The sequence below is a fragment of the Anolis sagrei genome, chromosome 1 (assembly GCF_037176765.1).
Source record: "Anolis sagrei isolate rAnoSag1 chromosome 1, rAnoSag1.mat, whole genome shotgun sequence".
NCBI classification, from domain to species: Eukaryota; Metazoa; Chordata; class Lepidosauria; order Squamata; family Dactyloidae; genus Anolis; species Anolis sagrei.
In genome coordinates, this window is record NC_090021.1 from 5,406,318 (window position 1) to 5,431,801 (window position 25,484).

At 44.0% G+C, this 25,484-nt stretch overlaps 1 protein-coding gene across 4 annotated transcripts in view; it reads left to right on the forward strand.

The window, feature by feature from the left end:
• The window catches only part of EFR3B (EFR3 homolog B), a 148,939-nt gene that overhangs the window by 82,915 nt on the left and 40,540 nt on the right, over positions 1-25,484 (forward strand). For all 4 annotated transcript variants that reach the window (XM_060754713.2, XM_060754712.2, XM_060754714.2 and 1 more), the window contains exons 4-6: positions 451-601; positions 6,799-6,920; positions 17,904-18,053. In XM_060754713.2, coding sequence (XP_060610696.2) covers positions 451-601; positions 6,799-6,920; positions 17,904-18,053 — 423 coding nt within the window. The remainder of the gene's footprint in view (positions 1-450; positions 602-6,798; positions 6,921-17,903; positions 18,054-25,484) is intronic.

Consider the following 25,484-nt stretch of genomic DNA (forward strand, 5'->3'; position numbering starts at 1 on the left):
CCCTTCCAACATAGTGCAGTAAGAATATCGATTGCCTTAGAGTTTGGTAGAGTGGAGGTTTTTCAAGAGAGGCTGGATGGCCATCTGACAGGAGGGCTTGGACTGTGTCCTTCAGTGCTGCATTAGATGGTTAGACTGGATGGACTCTAGGGTTACCTTCCAACTTAGTGGAGTAGGAATGTCAATCACCTCTTAGAGTCTGGTAGAGTGAAGGTTTTTCAAGGGAGGCCGGATGGCCACCGGTCGGGAGGGCTTGGATTGTTTCTTCCTGAAGTGGGTTGGACTGGATAGCCTTTGGGGGACCATTTCAACTGAGTAGAATAGTGTCTGGTGGAACCTCCTTCTCTGGAGGACTTGGGTTGTGCCTTCCTTCCTGGCCGAAGGGGGCTGGACTAGATGGGCTCTGGGGTTCCCTTCCAACTCTCGGATCCTTCCCTTCTCCTCCTCCAGCTACGTCTGCATCGCCATGGAAGCCTTGGACCAGCTGCTGATGGCTTGCCATTGCCAGAGCATCAACCTCTTTGTGGAGAGCTTCTTGAAAATGGTGGCCAAGCTCCTGGAGTCGGAGAAGCCGGACCTGCAAATCCTTGGCACCAATTCAGTAAGTGTCAATCAATCGATAGATTGGTCAGTTAATCAAGTATAGCCCGCCTTTCCTCTCTGTTGTGGGAAGGGATGGTCACTCCTTGGGTTAGTGGGTGTCTTGTGGCCAAATTTGGCGGCAATTTGTCCAGTGGTTTTTGTGTTATGTTAATCCCACAAACGAACATTACATTTTTATTTATATAGACTAGCTGTCCCCTGCCATATGTTGCTGTGGCTAACCTTCCCTCCTTCTTTCTTTCTCTCCTTCCTTCCCTTCCTCTTTCCTTTCTTCCCTCTTTTTCTTTCCCTTCTTCTTTCTTCCTTCGCTACCTGTTTCTTTTCTTGTTTTCTTTGCTCTTTGGTTCCATCCTTCCTTGTCTCTTTCCTTCCTTCCCTCCCTCTTTCTCTCTTTCATTCCTTCTCTCCTTCTTTCCCTCTTTCACTTTTTTATTTCATTCTCTCCCTCCTTCTTTCCTTCTCTACCCTTCTTTCCTTCTTCCTCTCCTTCCCTCCTTCTTTTCCTCTTTCTCTCTTTCCTTCCTTCTCTAACCTTCTTTCTTTCCTTATCTCCTTCCCTCCTTCTCTCCTTCCTTCCTTCTCTACCCTTATTTTTTTCCTTCCTTCCCTCCTTTCCCTTCTCTCCCTCCTTCCTTCTCTACTTTTCTTTCCTTTTCTCTCCTTCCCCCTTCTTCTCTCCCTCTTTCCTTCTCTGCCCTTCTTTCTTTCTTTCTCTGCTTCCCTCCTCCTTTCCCTTTTTCTTTCTCTCTTTCTCTCCTTCCTTCCTTCCTTTTCTACCTTTCTTTCCTTCTCTCCTTCTTTCCCTCATTCTCTCCCTCCTTCCTCCCTCCCTCCCTTCCTTCCTTCCTTCCTTCCTTCCTTCCTTCCTTCCTTCCTTCTTTCTCTACCCTTCTTTCTTTCCTTATCTCCTTCCTTCCTTCTTTCCCTCCTTCCTTCTCTACCCTTATTTTTTCCTTCCTTCTCTCTTTCCCTCCTTTCCCTTCTCTCCCTCCTTCCTTCTTTACTTTTCTTTCCTTTTCTCTCCTTCCCTCCTTCTTTCCCTTCTTCTCTACCTTCTTCTCTCCCTCCTTCCTTCTCTACCCTTTTTTCTTTCCTTTCTTCTCTCCTTCCCTCCTTCCTGTGTATGTGTTTTGTGTGTGTATATGCATATATGTGTGTATATATGTGTGTTTGTGTATATATGTGTGGTTTTGCGTGTGTGTTGTAATTTATTTTTGGGGTTTGGGGCCTTTTAGTCCCTTCTGCTGTGTTTTTCAGGGTTTTTATGAGTGATGGTCACTTGTTGGTCTGAGAGGTGTCAATTTGGTGCCAATTCGTCCAGTGGTTTTTGTGTTATGTTAATCCCACAAACGATCATTACATTTTTATTTATATAGACTAATTTTTACTAAAGACCTTGTCAAATTGCAGTTCCCACGATTCCACACACAGTGTTAAAGTGGAATCAGACTGCATTAATTTTATGGAGTCCATAGTAACTTCTGGGGATTCTCCCAAACACCAGGGGCTGGACTAGATGGCCTTTGGGGTTCCCTCCAAGTTAGTGCAAATAGATTTGGGGCATTGGAAATGTGTCTGTCCTTATGTGGCCGGCACAGGGGCTAGATGGCCTTTGGGGTTCCCTCCAAGTGATCCTAAATATATCTTGGTCCAGTTTCCTCTCTGACGTCTTTAGCATTTGCAAATAGATTTGGGGCATTGGAAATGTGTCTGTCCTTAGGTGGCCGGCGCTGGGCCAAAACCCACTGGAAAAAGTAACTTGCCTCAAGCTGCAATGAGCTTTCAACGGGCCGCATTAAAAGCCGCAAGGCATGATTAAAAACCCACGCGCTGAATTGTAGCTTATGCCAACACTCAGCCCTTGTAGCAGGAGGAACTGAAATGGGCGGAGGGCATAATTTATGTTATATACATAGAAGATAGATTGAAAATCAGGCTGAATCCAACTATCTATCTATGTATATAATAAAAGTCAGTGTTAGTATGCGGAGGAAGGATGGGAGGTGTATGTGGCAGCTTTCTGATTGGCTGCCACTGTGGTACAATTTGCATATGGTCTCTGATTGGCCAGCCTCAACATTCCAAGGTAGCAGAGGGAATAGGAAAGGGGCCTGAAGCTGTCAGGAATGGTTGGAGTTGAAGTCCAAAACACCTTGTGGCCCCCAACAATGACAGAACAAGACCTGGCACACAGACCACCCCCACCCCCCAAGACCCACTCTACATTCTGGTGTAGTTTGAGCAAGAATGGACTATGGATGATGGGACTTGCAGTAGTTTAACTCACTTCCTTAGAGCACTGTGTCCCACACCAATGACGGATCAGGACCAAACTTGGCACACAGAGGCCCAATGGCCCACTTTAAACCTGGTGTGGTTTAGGGCAGGATGGGCCACAAATGATGGGATATGCAGTACCTTCACCCGATTCGCTTCCCACAGAACATTGTAGCCCCTACAAATCACAGACCAGGCCCAAACTTGGCACACAGAGTACTCATGGTCCACTCTACATCCTGATGAAGTTCTAAGGGGGTTGGACCATGGATGATGGGACTTGCAGTACCTTCACTCACTTACTGAAACCACTGCGACCCTCATCCAATGACTGATCAAGACCAAACTTAGCAAACAGAGCCCCCATGACCCACTCTACATCCTGCTGCAGTTATAAGGGGGTTGGACCATGGATGATGGGACTTGCAGTAACTTCACTCACTTACTGAAACCACTACGACCCTCATCCAATGACTGATCAAGACCAAACTTGGCAAACAGAGCCCCCATGACCCACTCTACATCCTGCTGCAGTTCTAAGGGGGTTGGACCATGGATGATGGGACTTGCAGTACCTTCACTCACTTACTGAAACCACTGTGACCCTCATCCAATGACTGATCAAGACCAAACTTGGCAAACAGAGCCCCCATGACCCACTCTACATCCTGCTGCAGTTCTAAGGAGGTTGGACCATGGATGATGGGACTTCAAGGACCTTCACTCACTTCCTGAAACCACTGCGACCCTCATCCAATGACTGATCAAGACCAAACTTGGCAAACAGAGCCCCCATGACCCACTCTACATCCTGCTGCAGTTCTAAGGAGGTTGGACCATGGATGATGGGACTTCAAGGACCTTCACTCACTTCCTGAAACCACTGCGACCCTCATCCAATGACTGATCAAGACCAGACTTGGCAAACAGAGCCCCCATGATCCACTCTACATCCTGCTGCAGTTCTAAGGGGGTTGGACCATGGATGATGGGACTTGCAGTAACTTCACTCACTTACTGAAACCACTACGACCCTCATCCAATGACTGATCAAGACCAAACTTGGCAAACAGAGCCCCCATGACCCACTCTACATCCTGCTGCAGTTCTAAGGGGGTTGGACCATGGATGATGGGACTTGCAGTACCTTCACTCACTTACTGAAACCACTGTGACCCTCATCCAATGACTGATCAAGACCAAACTTGGCAAACAGAGCCCCCATGACCCACTCTACATCCTGCTGCAGTTCTAAGGAGGTTGGACCATGGATGATGGGACTTCAAGGACCTTCACTCACTTCCTGAAACCACTGCGACCCTCATCCAATGACTGATCAAGACCAAACTTGGCAAACAGAGCCCCCATGACCCACTCTACATCCTGCTGCAGTTCTAAGGAGGTTGGACCATGGATGATGGGACTTCAAGGACCTTCACTCACTTCCTGAAACCACTGCGACCCTCATCCAATGACTGATCAAGACCAGACTTGGCAAACAGAGCCCCCATGATCCACTCTACATCCTGCTGCAGTTCTAAGGTGGTTGGACCATGGATGATGGGACTTGCAGTACCTTCACTCACTTACTGAAACCACTGCGACCCTCATCCAATGACTGATCAAGACCAGACTTGGCAAACAGAGCCCCCATGACCCACTCTACATCCTGCTGCAGTTCTAAGGAGGTTGGACCATGGATGATGGGACTTCAAGGACCTTCACTCACTTCCTGAAACCACTGCGACCCTCATCCAATGACTGATCAAGACCAAACTTGGCAAACAGAGCCCCCATGACCCACTCTACATCCTGCTGCAGTTCTAAGGAGGTTGGACCATGGATGATGGGACTTGCAGTACCTTCACTCACTTACTGAAACCACTGCGACCCTCATCCAATGACTGATCAAGACCAAACTTGGCAAACAGAGCCCCCATGACCCACTCTACATCCTGCTGCAGTTCTAAGGAGGTTGGACCATGGATGATGGGACTTCAAGGACCTTCACTCACTTCCTGAAAACAATGCAACCGTCATCCAATGACCAATAAAGACCAAACTTGACATACAGAACCGCCATTACCCACTTTCTCTAATAACTCGGGCAGTGCCCGGTCCCCAAGCTAGTAATAGAATAAAATGGATATATTTAGCCTGCAAAATGATTCAAATCCTGGGCTACAAAAGCCTTGGTCCAGCACTCAAAGCATCGTGGTGCTATAATATAGTCCCCTCTCAGGTGTCTCTTCTGCAGGCTAAACATGCCCAGCTCTTTAAGCCGCTCCTTATCGGGCTTGTTCTCCTGAGCTTGATCTTTGGACACATTCCAACTTAGAGTCAACATCTCCCTTCAGTTGCGGTGCTTAGAATTGGACACAGTGTGATTCCAACACTCAAAGCATCAGAGTGTTTGGTTTTATCGTATCCTTGAGAAAATATCCTTTGATATGATTAGCTTCAGCACTTTTGATGGTTGGCATTTAAAGTGCCAGAAACCCATTTCCTTAATAATGCAACAAAGCTTTTATATTAATCCAACGAGGTATTTTAACTCAGGTTGCAAATGCCTTCCAACCTTGGGTTGCAGAAAAGACATATATATGTAATAAAATAAAATTATATTAGTGGAAATGATAGGTTATTAGGCTGCCAGCTTCTAAAATCCTTGAACGCATTGTTTCCTAAACATGGTTCGCCCTCTTTTCTCTTGCAAGAAAAATATCTGCAGGTGTGTTTTTGTTATATAGACATATATAATTGATTAATGCAGATGTATAAACTTTAATGGATCTTCCTCTAAAGGTGCTTCTACGTGTAGAATTAATGCACTTTGACACCACTTTTAATTACCATGGCTCAGTGCTGTGGAATGATGGAAGTTGTAGTATTTCAATGTCTTTATCCTTCTCTGTCAAAGGGAACTGGGCTGTGGCGCATCTAGTTAGTAGCCAGCTGTATTAAATCACTACTGACTGAAAGGTCATGAGTTTGAAGCCAGCCCAGGTTGGAGTGAGCTCCCGACCATTGATAGTCTAAGCTTGCTGTTGACCTATGCAGCTCGAAAGACAGTTTCATCTGTCAAATAGGAAATTTAGGTACCACTTTATGTGGGGAGGATAATTTAACTAATTTACGATGCCATAATACCTTCCAGCAAATGGGCAGGAGGGAAGGAAAATGGGAAGTGTGCAGAAGAATGAGGAAGTACTCCATCAAAGGACTCGGTGTCACAAGTGAACGGTGAAGCAGCAGCTCCCCCTGTGATGAGAATCGAACATACCCTCATGAAGCTGAAAAAGCTGGAATGTTAAACTGCCTCTGTGTCTGTCTATATATGTTGTACGTCTAATTGGCATTGACTGTTTTGTCAGTGGCATCGGCCACACAGCAAGGCAGGAAACACGATCAATCACAGCCACCTCAGGCTATAAACTGCTTTATTTACAGCTATAAACATTAGAAACTACTTAACACTAAGCACATCGTAAAACTGCTTCCTCTCCGTGTGTTAGTCACATTGCGAACACGCGAACACACTGTTATCAGCACAAGTCCACACCTCCTGCATTCCAGAGTGAGGTATGATGTACGACGCATGACGCTGCGTCCATTACTCTATACACTTTGATTTATGACATCTCTAGGAATGCCGTTTCCTCCATGGTTCAGTTAACTCTTTCCAGACTGTATTTGCATATATGTACATAATGAAATTACATTAAAATAAAGACTGAACACGTCTTACTCAAGTCTCAACGTGAAATCAATGACCTCTTTCCAGCTGTGGTTGATGGCCCCACTGATGCTGAATGCGTGGCTATTGGGGGTTGACTAATTTCAATCTATTTGCAAAATTTTAATCTTTTTCTACCTTATTCTTTCTCCTTGCTTTCTGTTTTGTTTTTTTTTTTGCAGTTTGTGAAGTTTGCCAACATTGAGGAGGACACCCCTTCGTACCACCGCAGCTACGATTTCTTTGTCTCCCGCTTCAGCGAAATGTGCCACTCGAGCTACGACGACTTGGACATCCGCACAAAGTGAGTGGGTCATAGAACCATAAAACTGGAAGGGAACCCTAAAGGACATCCAGTCCAACCTTTTTCTGCCACACAGGAAGACTCCATCAAAGCCCTCCCAACAGATGGCCATCCAGCACCTGTTTAAAAACCTCCAGAGAAGGAAGGAGGGAGGGAGGAATGGAAGTAGATAGATAGATAGATGAGTGATTTGGTGGATCAATAGAAGCGTGGCTTGGAAAATGGATGGATGGATCGATAGAAGGGCGGCTTGGAGGATGGATGGATGGATGGATAGATGATAGATAGATAGATAGATAGATAGATAGATAGATAGATAGATGGGTAAATGAACGGGTGGATAGGTAGAAGGGTGGATGGATGGATGGATGGATGGATAGATAGATGAGTGAATTGGTGGATAAATAGAAGGGTGGATTGGATGGATGGATGAATAGATAGATAGATAGATGAGTGAATGGGTGGATAAATAGAAGGGTGGATTTGGTGGATGGACGGACGGACGGACAGACAGACAGACAGACAGACAGATGAGTGAATTGGGTGGATAAATAGAAGGGTGGATTTGATGGATGGATGGATGGATGGATGGATGGATGGATAGATAGATAGATAGATAGATAGATAGATAGATGGGTGGATGAACGGGTGGATAGATAGAATAATGGATGGATGGATGGATGGATGGATGGATGAATGGATGGATAGATAGATAGATAGATAGATAGATAGATAGATAGATAGATAGATGAGTGAATGGGTGGATAAATAGAAGGGTGGATTTGGTGGATGGATGGATAGATAGACAGACAGATGAGTGAATTTATAGATGGACAGAAGGGTGGATATGTGGATGGGCGGATAGGTGGTTGAGTGGGTGGATGGATAGATAGACAGAATTCTAGAGTTGGAAGGGTCCCTCAAAGGTCATCCAGTCCAACCTCCTTCTGCCAGGCAGGAAGACACCATCAAAGCCCTCCCAACAGATGGCTCTCCAGCCTTTTCCTTAAAAGCCTCCAGAGAAAGAGGTAGGTAGGTAGCATTGAATGTTTGCCTATTATGTTTGGAATCCGCCCTGAGTCCCTTCGAGGAGATAGAGCAGAATATAAATAAAGTATTATTATTATTATTATTATTATTATTATTATTATTATTATTATTATATAGGTAGGTAGACTCCTAGAGTTAGAAGGGCCCCATCCAGTCCAACCCCGTTCTGCCAGGCAGGAAGACACGATCAAAGCCCTCACTATAGAACGAATGTAATTTGGCACCACTACAATAGCCATGGCTAAATGCTATGGGATCTTAGAAGTTATAGTTTTACAAAGTCTTTAGCCTTCTCTGCAAAGGGAAGTGCTGCAAAGGGAAGTGCTGGTGCCCCACCAAACTACATCTCCCAGGATTCCTTAAGCACTGGGCTGTGGCAGTTAAAGTGGTGGCAAAGTGCATTAAGTCTGCAGCCTCTCGAAAGACACACATCAACAACACAATTTCCCCGATAGGAATCTTTTTCACAATATCGCAATAGAAGCTCCTTTCAGTGACACCCAAGCAGCCAATTCTACTCTGCAAAAACTAATATTCTAAAGAGATAAAAGGCAACCGCCACACTGTTGTTTACAGTGCCAGGGGATAATGCCTTGAAAATACAGAACATCATATCGACTGAAAGATAAAGATTGCCATTTGTTTGTGTGCGTATTTCTAGAGTGTTATCTTTTTGGCACCGTAAGTCACAGCATTGTATATTTTTAGCATATTATCTTTGTTTTGGAGATTAGCACCGGTCGTTTGCAAGATGCTAAAAATGTAGACTGCTATCTTGCATTTTTGAAGACTCCCTGATGTTCATAATACAATTGTTGTGTGGCCTGAGTGTGGATCCTTAAAATCCATTATTGGCTTAAATTGATTTTTTCCATCCAGTGGGCCTGGCCTCCCTCACTCTTGTTGTTTATTTGTTCAGTTACTTCCGACTCTTGGTGCCCTCCTGGACCAGCCCAGGCCAGAGCTCCCTGTGAGCCGTCACTACCCCCAGCTCCTTCAAGGTCAATCCAGTCACTTCAAGGATGCCACCCACCCATCTTTCCCTTGGTTGGCCCCTCTTCCTTTTCCCCCAGCATCATTCTCTTCTCCAAGCTTTCCTGTCTTCTCATGATGTGGCCAAAGTACTTCATCTTGGCCTCTAGTCTCCTTCCCTCCAATGAGCAGCCGGGCTTTATTTCCTGGAGGATGGACTGGTTGGATCTTCTCGCAGTCCAAGGCACTCTCAGCACTTTCCTCCAGCACCACAGCTCCAAAGCATCTCTCTTCCTTGGCTCAGCCTTCCCTATGGTCCAGCTCTCACATCCATAGGTTACTACGGGGAATACTATAGCTTTAACTATGTGGATCTTCTTTCCTCCCTTTTTCCTTCCTTCCTTTCCATTTTCTTTCATTTCCATCTTCCTTCCTTCTCTCTTTTTTTCCTTCCTTCCTTTCCATTTTCTTTCATTCCCATCTTCCTTCCTTCCCTCCTTTTTTCCTTCCTTCCTTTCATTCATTCCCATCTTCTTTCTTTCCCATATTTTCTTTCTTTCCTTCCTTTTCCCTTTCTTTCTTTCCATTGTCTTTTACCCTTCCTTCCTTCCTCCCTTCCCATTTTCTTTCATTCTCATCTTCCTTCCATCCCTCCTTTTTTCCTTCCTTCCTCTGTCCTTCCTTCCTCTCCATTTTCTTTCATTTCCATCTTCCTTCCTTCCCTCCCTCCTTTTTCCCTTCCTTCCTTTCCATTTTCATTCATCCCCATCTTCCTTCTTTCCCATGTTTTCTTTCTTTCCTTCTTTCTTTCCTTCCCATTTTCTTCCTTTTTTCCTTTCTTTCTCTCCATTGTCTTTCACTCTATCTTCCTTCCTTTCTTCTTTCCTATTTTCCTTCCCATTTTACTCCCCTCCTTCCCATTTTCCTTCCTTTCAATGTTCTTTTATTTCCAGATGGAAATAATATTTTCCTTCCTTCCTTCCTTCCTTCCTTCCTTCCTTCCTTCCCATTTTCTTTCATTCCCATCTTCCTTCCTTCCCTCCTTTTTTCCTTCTTTCCTTTCAATTTTCATTCATTCCCATTTTCCTTCTTTCCCATATTTTCCTTCCTTCCTTCCTTCCTTCTTTCCTTCCTTTCTATTTTCTTTCATTTGCACCTTCCTTCCCTTCTTTTTTCCTTCCTTCTTTTCCATTTTCATTCATTTCCACCTTCTTTCCTTCCCTCCTTTTTCCTTCCTTCCTTTCCATTTCCATCTTCCTTCTTTCCCATATTTTCTTTCTTTCATTCTTTCCTTTCTTCCCATTTTCCTCCCTTTTCCCTCCCTTCCTTCTTTCCTTCCTTTCTGTTTTCTTTCACCCTCAATCCCTACCTCCCTCCCTTCCTCTGAAAAATATCCAAAAGACTTTTCCATGTCTACCAAACCCTTCACCCGCTTCCCTACTTCCGCCTCTCCCTCCTTCCATCTCTCTTTCTCTCTTTCCTTCAACATCAAAGAACTGCCTTTGCCTTTTGATCCTTTCCAACAAGGAGAATGTGATGTTCTGTCCTGATTCCTCCAACAGCATCTCCCTCTTGGCTTTGATGGAGGCGGGTGACTCACGCTCCCCATTGGGTTCATTACCTATCACGGAAAAGGAGGGCTGTGAATTCATGCCTCTTGAGGGCCCCCCTCGGAGCTGAAAAGAACCAGTTGTGGGGTTCCTCCCACCCGGTCTGGCCCCCAATGGAGATCCCTTGTTTTCTCCACTCCTGCTGTTTTCTTTGCAAAGAAGCACCACCTTATAATTAGCCTGCTGAGAAATGTAATTGCCTCTCTTCGCCCCTGGACAAAGACGGGTGCAAAAAGGGGGTGCCCAGGAAAGAAATGGGGGAACATATCCTCCAAGGGAGTGGATTTGGACCTGGCACATCGGGAGTCCCTTTGGAACCAGAAACAGAAAGAAGGGCAAAAAATTACAACAGCAAAACAACAGAGTAAACAATCAGGCACATCAATTCACTCTCAACAAGAGATTCCCCCCAGGTGCTTCCAGGCCATTGAATGCAAATCAACGTGATCAGCTGAAACATTACCCTGGTCATTCCACAGATATATAAACCCATTTTTCCTACTTCCAACAGACCTCACTACCTCTGAGGATGCTTGCCATAGATGCAGGTGAAACGTCAGGAGAAAAATTGCCTCCAGAACATGGCCATATAGCCCAGAAAAACCTACAACAACCCATTCCTCCCCCATTTGCAATTATTAAAGAAGACTCTGTAGATGCCGGAGAAATGTCGTTTCTGGTTGCTTGAGAGTCACTATTAATAACAGGCCTAACTTACACTATATATACACCCCATGCTATACCATACTGTAAACTCTGCATTGACTTGATACTAATACTGAAATGCATTAATTAGAAACATGTTGAGACAAACCTAATGTAAAACAGTTTTTTAAAAACTTATAAACAACGTTGTATATGGGTTGTTGTAGGTTTTTTTGGGCTATATGGCCATGTTCTAGAAGCATTCTCTCCTGACGTTTCGCCTGCATCTATGGCAAGCATCCTCAGAGGTTGTGAGGTCTCTGAGGATGCTTGCCATAGATGTAGGTGAAATGTCAGGAGAGAATGCTTCTAGAACATGGCCATATAGCCCGAAAAACCTACAACAACCCAGTGATTCCAGCCATAAGAGCCTTTGACAATATATGGCCTAGTGTTAGAAAGTTTCACTTTCTATGGTTTAGTTACCAGAAATATATGTGCTGGCATGTGTCTAGAGAAGGCAAACCAACATGGTCAAAGCTCTGGAAACTATTAATTTTTCTGAGGTTGTCTTAGGAAGCTGGGGATATTTAGCTTAGAGAAAAGAAGGTTGAGAGGAGAGAGAAAAGGAAACACGAGCGCCATGTTGATATATACAAAAGGATGTCCCATTGGGCTTGTTTTCGGCTGGTCCAGAGCCATGAATCCAAATTGCAGGAAAAGTGATTCCATCTAAACATTAGGAAGAAAGTCCTTATAGCAAAATTGTTTGCGAGTCCAATATGTTGCCTGGGATTCCAGTGTTGTTTCCTTCCCTGGCGGTTTTTAAGCAGAGGCTGGATGTCCATCTGCCGGGAGGGCTTGGAATGTGTCTCCTTGCCTGGGGGAGAACACATCCATCAATCAATAGTAAGTAACCTATTGATTGGGTTGTTGTAGGTTTTTTCGGGCTATATGGCCATGGTCTAGAGGCATTCCCTCCTGACGTTTCGCCTGCATCTACGGCAAGCATCCTCAGAGGTTGTGACTAGGAACTAGGAAAATTGGGTTTATATATCTGTGGAATGACCAGGGTGGGACAAAGGACTCTTGTCTGCTGGAGTAGGTGTGAATGTTTCAACTGACCACCTATAGGTTTTATTTCATACATTGCTATGGTTTTAACTGTTACCTGCTTTGAGTCTCCCTTTAGTAGAGAAAGATGTAAATATGTTATTTATTTATTTATTTATTTATTTACAGCATTTACAGACAGGCCACCCGCGATAAGTGAAAATTCGCGAAGTAGTGATGCTATATTAATATTAATATTTATACATTATTTTAGCATAATGTATAAATATTAAAATTAATATAGCGTCATAGAATCATAGAATCCTAGAATCAAAGAGTTGGAAGAGACCTCATGGGCCATCAATCCAGTCCAACCCCTTTCTGCCAAGAAGCAGGAATATTGCATTCAAATCACCCCTGACAGATGGCCATCCAGCCTCTGTTTAAAAGCTTCCAAAGAAGGAGCCTCCACCACACTCCGGGGCAGAGAGTTCCACTGCTGAACAGCTCTCACTGTCAGGAAGTTCTTCCTCATGTTCAGATGGAATCTCCTCTCTTGTAGTTTGAAGCCATTGTTCCGCATCCTAGTCTCCAGGGAAGCAGAAAACAAGCTTGCTCCCTCCTCCTCCCTGTGGCTTCCTCTCACATATTTATACATGGCTATCATGTCCTCTCTCAGCCTTCTCTTCTTCAGGCTAAACATACCCAGCTCCTTAAGCCACTCCTCATAGAGCTTGTTCTCCAGACCTTTTATCATTTTAGTCGCCCTCCTCTGGACACATTCCAGCTTGTCAATATCTCTCTTGAATTGTGGTGCCCAGAATTGGACACAGTATTCCAGGTAAAGTGGTCTAACCAAAGCAGAATAGAGGGGTAGCATGACTTCCCTGGACCTAGACACTAGGCTCCTGTTGATGCAGGCCAAAATCCCATTGGCTTTTTTTGCTGCCACATCACATTGTTGGCTCATGTTTAACTTGTTGTCCATGAGGACTCCAAGATCTTTTTCACACGTACTGCTCTCGAGCCAGGCATCATCCCCCATTCTGTATCTTTGCATTTCGTTTTTCCTGCCAAAGTGGAGTATCTTGCATTTGTCCCTGTTGAACTTCATTTTGTTAGTTTTGGCCCATCATCTCTCTAATCTGTCAAGATCGTTTTGAATCCTGCTCCTGTCCTCTGGAGTATTGGCTATCCCTCCCAATTTGGTGTCATCTGCAAACTTGATGATCCTGCCTTCTACTTTGCGTCCCTACTTTGCAGATTTTCTTACCCGCGCTTCTTTATGCGCCTGGGAGGCAGGCCTTCCCCGTGACACCTCAGGCCACCACACTTCCGGTGTCCATGGAGGCCAGGGAGGCAGGCTTTTCCTGCCGCACCTCCGGACCCCGGAAGTGCGGCGGCCTGAGGCATGGTGGGGAAGGCCTGCCTCCCTGGTCTCAGTGGACAACAGAGGTGCAGCGGTCTGAGGCGTGGTGGGGAAGGCCTTCCTCCCTGGCCTGCTGCTGTCTACATGGCTCTGCAGGCTCTACCGGGATCTGCGGAGACCACAGAAGCAGGCAGCCCCCTTGGGTTGGGCCATGAGAAGGAGCGGCCGCACAAGCGCTCCAAGTCACGGGAGGGCAAATGGAGATGGCGGAGGGAGTTCCAGCCTGCACACCAGCCTCATTTTAAGAGGACATAAATATTTTATTTTTCATTTTAATATTTACAAAACCCCGCAAAACAGCAAGTCCGCATAAAGCGAACCGCAAAGTAGCAAGGGATCACTGTATATTCCACCTTTCTCACTCCAAAGGGGACTCAGGGCAGATCACAGAACACATGCACAACAGACATTCAATGCCATCAAGCAGACAGGACAGAGGTATATGTCGGCATTTTTCCCAACTTCGGTATGCTGGAGGTTGTGCTCAATTCTGGCCACGGGGGGGGGGGGGGGTGCTGTTGCGCCATTCTCTGTGACAAAGAGCCCTTGATCACAGACTTCCTCCTTCCTTTGATTGCAGGCATTTTTTGGTATTTCCTTTTTATAGTTCTGTAAAATACCTTCCCATTTAAGCGGTGCCTAATTTATCTACGCACTGCTGTTTTCCAACTGCTTAGGTAGACAGTGAGCTGGGCTGAAAATAGGGTGCTCACCCTGCCCCCGGGCTTCGAATGGCTAACGTTTCAATTGGTGTGATCTACTTCTGCTGGTGATTAACCAGCTGTGCTAAAGCCCAGCCCTCATCATCATCATTAGGCATGTAGCCGGGGGGGGGGGGGGGGCTTGAGGGGCTTCAGCCCCCCCCCCCCGAAATTCTCATGGTGGTTTGCAAAAAGGCCTTACTGGTGCATTATTTAAACTGTTATGTTTATTCATATCATGATCTGATCACCATACTCAATATATCCCATATGCATGGGGATATTGGGGTAATGATACAAAAGGTTTGCTAGGGTAGACCCTCTTTCACTCAGCCCCTCCCCGAAACTCAGCCCCCCCGACCCCCCCTGAAAAAAATTCACACACCCCCCCGAAACGAAATCCTGGCTACGGGCCTGATCATCATCAATAATAATAATAACAATAACAACAACAACAAAACAACAATAATAATATGATGATCATCTATTATTATTATTATTATTATTATTATTATTATTATTTTCTGTTATGGATTCATAGGCTGGAGTTGGAAATCAACACTGAGTGCATCTAGACTCTATTGAATCCAGCCTGACGCCGCTTTCACTGATTTCATGCTATGGAATCCTGGGAGTTGTAGTTTTACAAGGTTTAGAGCCTTCTCTACTCCTAGGATTTCACAGCATTGAGCCATGGCAGTTCAAACCGCATTAATATCTATAGTGTAGATGTAGACATTGCCATGCTAAAACTCTCCTTCATTTTTGTTATTTACCAATTTGGCAACCCTACAAAGGAGAGGCTTCCAACTTTTACCGATAATCCCCATTTGGCAGCAATAGTCTCAATTAATCCACTTTCCCCTTCTACGAGAGTTGAATGGAAAGTAATGCCTCCACCTTCGTAACTCCTCAACAGATGGCAGTACTGGTATGCGGCAGGTACTGGCTTGTTCAGTAGACTCTCCTCTACAGTTCCATTTTGCCAGGAAGCCTTAGCACTGAACGGTTGTGTTGTTAAAGTGCGAAGTATGGAACCCTGCGCAGACGGTCAGTCAATGCGACTTAAGCAACATGCAGTCATTGAATTCTTGACAGCAGAAGGTGTCACCCCAAAGGAGATTCATTAGAGAATGCAAGCTGTTGATGGCGATTGTGTTGATGTGAGTACTGTGCGTAAGTTGAAAGATGTTGATGTGGGAACATCTGACTTGCATGACAAACAAAGAGTTGGACGTCCTGTGACAGCAACCACTGAGTTTCACAAGCAAAAGGTTGACAGATTGATTCAGGACGATTGTCGTATCACTCAGAGAGAAATTTCAAGCATAATCGGCATTTCGCAAGAATGTGTGGGTCACATTATTGCTTTGCTTGGCTATCGGAAGATCTGTGCACGATGGGTACACAGCAGAACTTCAGAGACTAGATCTCACCACCGTATGGCATCCTCCATACAGTCCAGATTTAGCACCGTCTGACTTTCACTGTTCCTGATAATGAAAGAAAATCTGCGGGGAAATCATTCTGCTTCTGATGAAGACATTGAGAGAACTGTGAGACGCTGGTTGCTGGTCTTCCGTGATGGCTTCAGAAAACTTGTTCATCGTTGGCAGAAATGTATCCAATTGCCTGGTGATTATGTGGAAAAGTGAATAGTGGTAGTTAAAGAGCACATTCTAAGGATTATTTCTGTGTTTGATCTATTAAAATATTCCCATCCAAACCCAAGTAACGAAGGTGGAGGCATTACATTTCATTCAACCCTCGTATTTGCTTATATAAAGTCCCAATTGTTCTCTTCTTATCACTTTCCGCCTTTTTTCCTTGTCTTGACTGTCGAATGAATGCAGTTTGACGTCACTTTAGCTGCTACAAATCCATGTCCCAATCCTATTAAGAACACAGGTCTTCAAACAAGGCATCAAAAGATGCCAGGTCATATCGTACATTTTTAGCAGCGTGCAAACAACCGGTGCTAATCTCCAAGAAAAGATAACAACCTAAAAATAGACCTCTGCACACACAGTTCCTGCACAAATAAATGGGATTCCTATCTTCCTGTGGTATATGATATTCTGTATTTCAGTGCGCTATCTCTTGGTGCCATAAATAATAATGTGGCGGCTGCCTATTATTATCTTTTTGGAATATTATCTTTTGGAGATTAGTTTCAGTGGCTTGGATGTCATTAAAGGCATTGTATTGTTTTGTTATGGAAATATTCCCTTTGGAGACATATTATGACTGTGTGCCTTTGAAGGGGCATCTACACTGCAGAATGAATGCAGTTTGACACCAGTTTACTGCCATGACTAAATGCTAGGGAATCCTGGGAGTTGTAGTTTTGCTGGGTCTTTAGCACAGTGGATCCAAATTGCAGGAAAAGAGATTCCAATGTTAGGAATAACATCTTGATACTAAGACCTGTGTAGCAGTGGGATATTCTACCTGAGAGGCTGGGATACTCTATGGAGGAAGACCCAATGCAAACCATCCTGACAGATGGCCATCCATTCTCTGCTTTAAACCAGAGAAGACTCTGGTTTAAAGCAGAGAATGGATGGCCATCTGTCAGGATGGTTTGCATCGGGCCTTCCTCCATAGAAGGATGAAGTTGGACTAGATGGCCTTTAGGAATCTCTTTCAATTCTAGCGGAATATATGTTGCCTGGGAGTCTGGTGGCATCTCCTCCTTTCATAGTTAAACAGAGGTTGGATGACCATCTGTCAGGAGGGCTTTGATTATGTCTACCCTGAAGGGGGTAGCATTAGATGACCTTTGGGGGGTCACTTCCTACTCTAGTGGAAGTGACTACTGCTTGGGAGTCCAATGGAGTCTCCTCTGGAGGTTTTGAAGCAGAGTCTGGATGGGTTGCTGTGAGTTTTCAAGGCTGTATGGTCATATTCCAGAAGCATTCTCTCCTGACGTTTCTCCCACAGGCATTCTCAGAGCTGTGAGGTCTTTTGGAAACTAGGCAAGTGAAGGTTATGTATCTGTGGAATGTCTGAATGGCTATCTGTCAGGTGGGCTTTAATAGTGTCCTCCTGCCTGGCAGAAGATGGTTGGACCGAATGGCCTTTGGGGTTCTCTTCCGACCCTAGATTTCTGTGCTTCTTGGTTATAGAATCATAGAATCCTAGAATTGGAAGAGACCTGGTGGGCCATCCAGTCCAATCCCATTTAGCCAAAGAACAAGAAAACCACATTCAAAGCACCCCCACAGATGGCCATCCAGCCTCTGTTTCAAAGCCTCCAAAGCAGGAGCCTCCACCACAGGCCTTAAATAGGCATTGCATTGTATAGAGAAAGAATGATTGCCTTAATTGTTTCCCTTCTAAGTGCATCTAGGAAGGTTGATGGGTTCCATTGCGTATGAACATTTCATGAGACTGCTTTGTTTATCAAGATTTGTGGCTTGCAGATGCAGAAATACCTTGAAAGGGATAGATTCCCTTCTTCTTAACATTTGGATAAGGTTAACTTTTTCCTCTATCTTTTCTCCCACACTTTTCGAAACAGGATCCGGATGTCGGGCATTAAAGGGCTGCAAGGGGTGGTCCGCAAGACGGTGAACGACGAGCTGCAGGCCAACATCTGGGACCCACAACATATGGACAAGATCGTCCCGTCCCTGCTGTTCAACCTTCAACACATAGAGGAAACTGAGAGGTGTGTTTGGGTGTTGTCTGTGAGCATTTGTGTTGTCCCGTTCCCCCCTCCCCCCCCCCCCCCCCCGGTAACAAATTGCTCCTAACTTTTGGGATAATTGGGAGTAGCTCTGGAAGAGCTAGACCAGGCATGGGCAAACTTGACCAAAGTTCGCCCATGAGTGTTCTACAATGTAAGGCACTTTCAAAACAACATGACTGTTGCAATCCAGAGCAGGGAACGAGGCCCTAAGATAACTATCCACCACACTTGGCTGTGAAAAACAATCCTTTTTTTATTGAAGAAAAATGGTTACAAAATAAAGGAAAAATGCAAGTCAAAAGCCACAGCAAAATCAGCAAACATGAATTTAAATGGACAAAGCAAAACCAAAAGCCTCTCTGAGAAATACTGGAATCTGTTAGCAATCCACTAACCGTACTTGATATCCTAGAAATCTTTCCATACTATGGCCAGGGGACCGGGAGAACTGCCAAGGTTTTCATCAATTCTGAAACGATGCCTGAACTGAGGCAATCAGCCTGGCGTATTGCAATTTGTGAGGGAGTCGTTATTAAAACTGCTGCCACCAATTGTAACGATGACCGTTTTAATGCCACCGAATACCACCAATTGTGAAGGTGCGCGTGGTAAAGCACCCACTGCCACCTTATCTATGAGGGAAGCCGGGCAACAATCAATATCAGCCTAGGAACTATTTTATAAAGGGACTGTTTCTGGCTGACTTTATTATTGCAGGCTGTTCAACTTAGAAGAAACTGTATCAGGCAAGGCTTGAAGAAAAAGTAACAAGTTTATTTTAACAGGAGTATAACAATGTATAACTGTTCTTCAAAAGAGGCATAAATCTTGATGGTTACATTGGAAAGGTTTCATGAGTAAACTCAGGCAAACACTTCATAAGGTTTCACAGCTGGCACAACAGGCTTAAACCCAGCCAAACCTTGATTCTTAATTCAGAATCAACAACCCCCTGTACCGGGTCCTTCTCTGCAACCACTTTGGTCACCAATTGATTCCCTGAATCTCTAAGAGATTCAGTTTTTTCCCTATAGCACACTGGCTACAGACACATTCCCTGAATCTCCACCAAAAGATTCAGTGTCTTTTTCAGCAGCTCTCCGGCCACTGACTGGACTTTTAAAACACAGCTGCCTCCTGAAGAGGCGGTTGGCTCCGCCCCTGTTGCTATGGCAACTCAGCTAACACCAAGCCACTCCCACAAAACATAACCTCCCATACTTACCATCCCTAAACCATTGTCCAAACTACACATAACCAAAGGAATAAAACTTACACATCGTCACACCTCCCAACCCATAGGGATTATTTTTGACTTTTCTACCAACTAGAATGGTCAAAAATAATTTGGATAATACCAACATCATATAACTATATACAAACCATATTTTGATCAGTTATCTAATAACACTGGTTAAGGCATCCTGGAAAGTGAGTCCGCAACAACATTGGTTCTACCTTTTACATGCTCTATATCAAAGGTATAATCTTGCAATGATAAACTCCACCGTAAAAGTTTGTTGTTGGTGCTTTTGGTGTTATCCAGCCATTTTAATGGGGCATGATCCGTTTGAAGGGTAAACCTTCTTCCCCATAAATAGGGCCGCAATTTTTGTATGGACCATATTATAGCTAGACATTCCTTCTCAATAGTAGACAAACTATATTCTCTGGGCAATAGCTTTTTACTTAAAAATAGAATAGGATGACTCTCTCCTTCTTGATCTAATTGGCTTAATACCGCCCCCAACCCAGTTTCGGATGCATCACATGTTAAAGTAAAGGGTTTATCAAAGTCTGGGGCTCTTAATACAGATTGTGAGGTTATGGCCTGTTTTATCTGGTCCATTGACCTTTGACATTCTGCAGTCCAAAGTACTTGATTAGGGCAACTCTTTCGTGTAAGATTTGTCAAAGGCACCGCTAAAGTACTAAAGGATGGGATAAATTTCCGATAATATCCTGCCAACCCAAGAAATGATCTTACTTGTTTCTTTGTCTTGGGTATTGGCCACTGATGTATGGCTTCAACCTTGGTAGGTTCTGGCCCAATGATACCACAACCCACAATATGTCCTAAGTATTTGGTGGTGCGGTTACCCATGTGGCACTTAGGGGCCTTGATTGTTAAACCTGCCTCCTGTAACCGATGCAATACTTGCTCAACGTGTTTTAAATGGTCTTCCCATGTGGTACTAAAGATTCCAATATCGTCCATATATGCAACGCAAAAGTCTCCCATTCCCCTAAGTACACTATCCACTAACCGTTGGAATGTGGCTGGACTATTCCTTAAACCAAAGGGTAAAGTGGTGAACTCATATAACCCTTCATGAGTTCTAAAGGCAGTCTTCTCTTGGTCTTGGGGAGCCATAGGTACTTGCCAAAATCCTTTTGTTAAGTCTAGGCTACTAATATAAATGGCTCTCCCTATCCTCTCCAATAAGTCATCTAACCGGGGCATTGGATAGTTATCAGGTTGTGTGACCTTGTTTAGGAGCCTATAATCCACACAGAACCGTATGGTGTTGTCTGGTTTCTGGACTAGTACAATAGGTGATACCCATGGGCTATTAGATGGAACGATAACACCCATTTCTAGCATTTCTTTTATCTCTCTTTCAATACATTTGGTTAGCTTCCCCGTGACTCTATATGGAGATGAAGCTATAGGGGGGGAGTCACCGGTAAGGATTCGATGGTGAACTCCTGTTACCCTTCCTGGAAGATCTGAGAACAATTGATTATACTTCTTAAGTAACTTTTTAATCTGTGTTCGTTGTTCCTGGGATAATTCTTCATCTATTTTTACCTGGTCAATATTACCATAAGCTTTCCTATTTCCTTCCCAGAAAGAAAATGTCCCTGTCTCTTCACCAGTTATAACCATATATACATTAGCAATCTTATTTACATAGGGTTTCAACATATTAACATGCACCAGTCTTTCACTAGCAGTCTGTTCATCAAAGATCAAGTAGTTGACACTACTGTGTTTCTTGATCACCTTCCATGGACCGGTCCAGTCTAATTGAAGTTTATTGGACTTTGCCGGAGTGAGATAAAGGACTTCATCTCCTATGTTGAAATTTCTGCATCGTGATGACAGATCATATCTTGACTTCTGTTTCTGCTGGGCTGCTGCAATATTGTCTTTGGCGATGTTCCTTGCCGTCTCCAACGTGGACTGAAGATCCTGGAGGTATCTGGTTACTGGAACAGGCTCCCGCTCCGGATACGCCTCCCAAAACTCTCTCACCAGATCAAGTGGGCCTCGTACACGCCTGCCATATAGTAGCTCAAACGGACTGTATCCAGTGCTTTCTTGGGGGATCTCTCTATAGGCAAAAAGAAGTTGCTGTAATTTTACATCCCAGTCATTTGGATGTTGTTGACTGTATGCCTTAATCATTCTCACCAAGGTCTTGTTAAAATTTTCTACAAGCCCATTGGTTTGTGGATGGTACGCAGTGGATGTTAAATGTTTAATACCACATATCTCCAGTAACTTCTCCATTAGTCTTGAGGTAAATTGAGTCCCCAAATCAGATATTAATTCCTTCGGATACCCTGTCCTTCCCCATATGGACAGTAGAGCATTTGCCACTGTGGTAGTTTCTATATTAGACAATGCCACAGCTTCCGGGTAACGAGTGGCATAGTCCATCATCGTTAAGACATATCTGCTGCCTCTCCGACTTGGCTTTGGTAGAGGGCCCACAATGTCAATACCAACTCTAAAGAAAGGTTCGCCGATAATTGGCATGGGGATCAATTGAGCTTTTGTTTTATCTTGGCCGGAACTGATCCTCTGGCAAGTGTCACAAGATTGACAAAAGTCCTTAATTTGTTGGTACATGCCGGGCCAAAAGAAGTTTTTTGCAATGCGCTGGGTAGTGCGCCTAATTCCCATGTGACCTCCTTGTGGGCTGGCATGTGCCATCTGCATGAGGTGCCCACGATACTTCTGAGGTACCACGATTTGGGTGTAAGAAACAGCTGGAAACTTGTGGTCTAAAACTTCCCTGTATAGAACTTCATTTTTGATTACAAATCGGTTTGGTTTCTCTGAGGTTAACTCTGTCTTTTCGGTTTGAGTTGTATCAAACAAGGTCTGGAGTGTGTCATCAGCCTTTTGTTCTTTAGAAATTTCATTTTCTCCTTTCGTCCCTTGAACCAACTCAGTTACAATAGAGCTTACTTCGGGTTTCTGTCCCATAGGTTGACAGATGGGTAAACATGAAGTGTTTTGTACTCCAGTCTGTTCCACAGTCAGGTCTTTTCCCTCTTTAGGTGACTCTGATATTTTTTTAATTCTTCTGACCAGGTCATTTCCAATCAAGCATGAGTAAGGGATCTCTGAACTCATGGCAAAATCCCACATGCCTGTCCAATTGCCATATTTTATAGGTAAAGAGACCACGTTTGAAGTAATCGCTGGTCCTAAACCTTTTAAATTAATCTGAGAAGTAGGATTTTGATACTTCTCAGGTACCATCTTTGAATGAATTACACAGACTTCGGAACCCGTATCTCTCCATCCATGTAACAGGTTTCCATCTATTTCAATGGGTTCCAAATAGTCATTTGGGACGGTGTTTAGTACCACAAACAAACACTGTTTTTCAATCTGTTCCCCCTTTTGAACCACCTCAGTGCAATCCTTCTTAGCACTGGGTTCCATTTCTTTTCCAGGGGTATTTCTTTCTCTAATGAAGAAGGTGGACTTCTCTTTTCTCAGGAGATTACATTGGGACTTAAAATGTCCTAATTTTCCGCAATGGAAACAGCCCTTATTTCCCTCAGCACTGTTAGGCTGTATGGCGCCTGCCATCCTCCAGGCGGTGTTTTCTCCTGAAAAGCCTCTCCCTGGCTGACTGTGAGGGGTTTTTTTAAATGGCGGTTGGGATTGTCTTGTTTCCTTTTTGACTCCTTCTTCTACTTTAAATCCTTCCTTTAAAGTAATCAACTGGTCCACCATGATAGCTGCTTGTGCTGAAGTTTCAGGGTTTCTATCCTGTATAATCCATTTATAATCAAGGGGGACCTGTTGATAAAACTGTTCCTTTTGAATTAAGTTTTTGAGCTGCTGGAAGTCATTTACCTCAGCGCCTTTGATCCAGCTCTCAAAGTATTGTGCTTGTTTGGAAGCTAATTGAGAATAACTCTCATATTTTTCTTTTTTGATCATCCTGAACTTCATCCTATAAAATTCAGGTGTCAGCTGCAATTTCTGTTGAACTTCTCGTTTAAAATTAGAGTAATCTTTATGTTCTGTCTCTGCCATGTCGCTATAAATCTCCAGAAGTTTACCACAAATCTGTGGCCTTAAATATGCCATCCATTTTTCCTCAGCTACATTGAAGTCTCTACAACATCGTTCGAAGGAAATTAAGAACTTTTCGATATTGTCTTCTTTATTGTATCTTGGGAATTTTCTCAAAATATGATCCATAGGGATCTCCTCTGGTCTCTCCTGTATATTCACTTGTGTCTGAGGGAGAGTTAAACGTTGTTTTTCAATTTCTAATTCCATTTTCCGTAATTCAGCCTGCCTGACTCTTTCCCTCTCCTCAAACTCCATTTCTGTCTGTCTCTTTTGGGCTTCCATTTCTGCCTGTCTTGCCCTGTCCTGTGCCTCAATTTCCAATTTTCTTAACTCTATCTGATATTTATACTGTAACTCAGACATAGGAGTTTGGTCTGAGTCTGATAAGCTTATCTCTTCTTGATAAGCCTCAACCTCCTTTGTTACTTTGCCTTGCTTTTTAGCCGCCATCTTTGGCTCCAACTTTTACCTCAGGATTTTTCTTTAGGCGATCTTAGGCACTAAATTAGATGTTAAACGTATCCCACCGCTTGCCACCAATTGTGAGGGAGTCGTTATTAAAACTGCTGCCACCAATTGTAACGATGACCGTTTTAATGCCACCGAATACCACCAATTGTGAAGGTGCGCGTGGTAAAGCACCCACTGCCACCTTATCTATGAGGGAAGCCGGGCAACAATCAATATCAGCCTAGGAACTATTTTATAAAGGGACTGTTTCTGGCTGACTTTATTATTGCAGGCTGTTCAACTTAGAAGAAAGTGTATCAGGCAAGGCTTGAAGAAAAAGTAACAAGTTTATTTTAACAGGAGTATAACAATGTATAACTGTTCTTCAAAAGAGGCATAAATCTTGATGGTTACATTGGAAAGGTTTCATGAGTAAACTCAGGCAAACACTTCATAAGGTTTCACAGCTGGCACAACAGGCTTAAACCCAGCCAAACCTTGATTCTTAATTCAGAATCAACAACCCCCTGTACCGGGTCCTTCTCTGCAACCACTTTGGTCACCAATTGATTCCCTGAATCTCTAAGAGATTCAGTTTTTTCCCTATAGCACACTGGCTACAGACACATTCCCTGAATCTCCACCAAAAGATTCAGTGTCTTTTTCAGCAGCTCTCCGGCCACTGACTGGACTTTTAAAACACAGCTGCCTCCTGAAGAGGCGGTTGGCTTCGCCCCTGTTGCTATGGCAACTCAGCTAACACCAAGCCACTCCCACAAAACATAACCTCCCATACTTACCATCCCTAAACCATTGTCCAAACTACACATAACCAAAGGAATAAAACTTACACATCGTCACACAATTAAAACTCAAGAATTGGTTCCGTGAACCGCCCTTCTTTTTTGAAGCCAATGTTTTTAATTCTTGAATTCGGGAGGATCGACGCAAACTGAGTGTTTTACTTCTGTCTTCCCAAATTTGGCCCCTTCTGTTGTCATTACAGTTAACAGGTGCAGAAGGGAGGGAAAGTTCAAGGTCTCCCTCTGAAACATTCTCATTAACACTGGTACTTTCATTTTCCAAATCTACAGAAGTTCCTTCCTCACTAATTTCAGGAACATTGGCATTTTCCAAACCTACAGCAGTTTCTTCCTCACTAATTTCAGGAGCATTGGCATCAGAAGGTACATTTCCAGTAGCATCAGTAAATATACTTTCATTAGCATCAGGAGGAACAAACAGAGAATCAGGTTCAAGTTCAAACTCAGGCTGAACCCCAACAATGACAGTTTATTTGTTTACAGTATTTATATTCCGCCCTTCTGTTGTAGCTCAGCCAGTGTTGGAGCTCAGCCTGTGATTGTGTTTCAAGATCAGGGTGCTTTGGATGTGGGAAGTGATATCAATGAGTTTAAAGATGGCAATGGTTTGGTCACTGATACTGATGCAGAGAATGACCAGGAGATCCCTGTTCAAAGTGTAGTTTCCCGTGAGAATGTCCCTGAGGGGTGTGGGGATGATGGTGTGCTCTCTGAATTGTTATCAGAGAGTTCCCATGATAGGGAACATGAAAACAGCTCAGCACTTGGCCCAGCTGCAGAAGTTAATTAGCAAATAGATAGACGCGA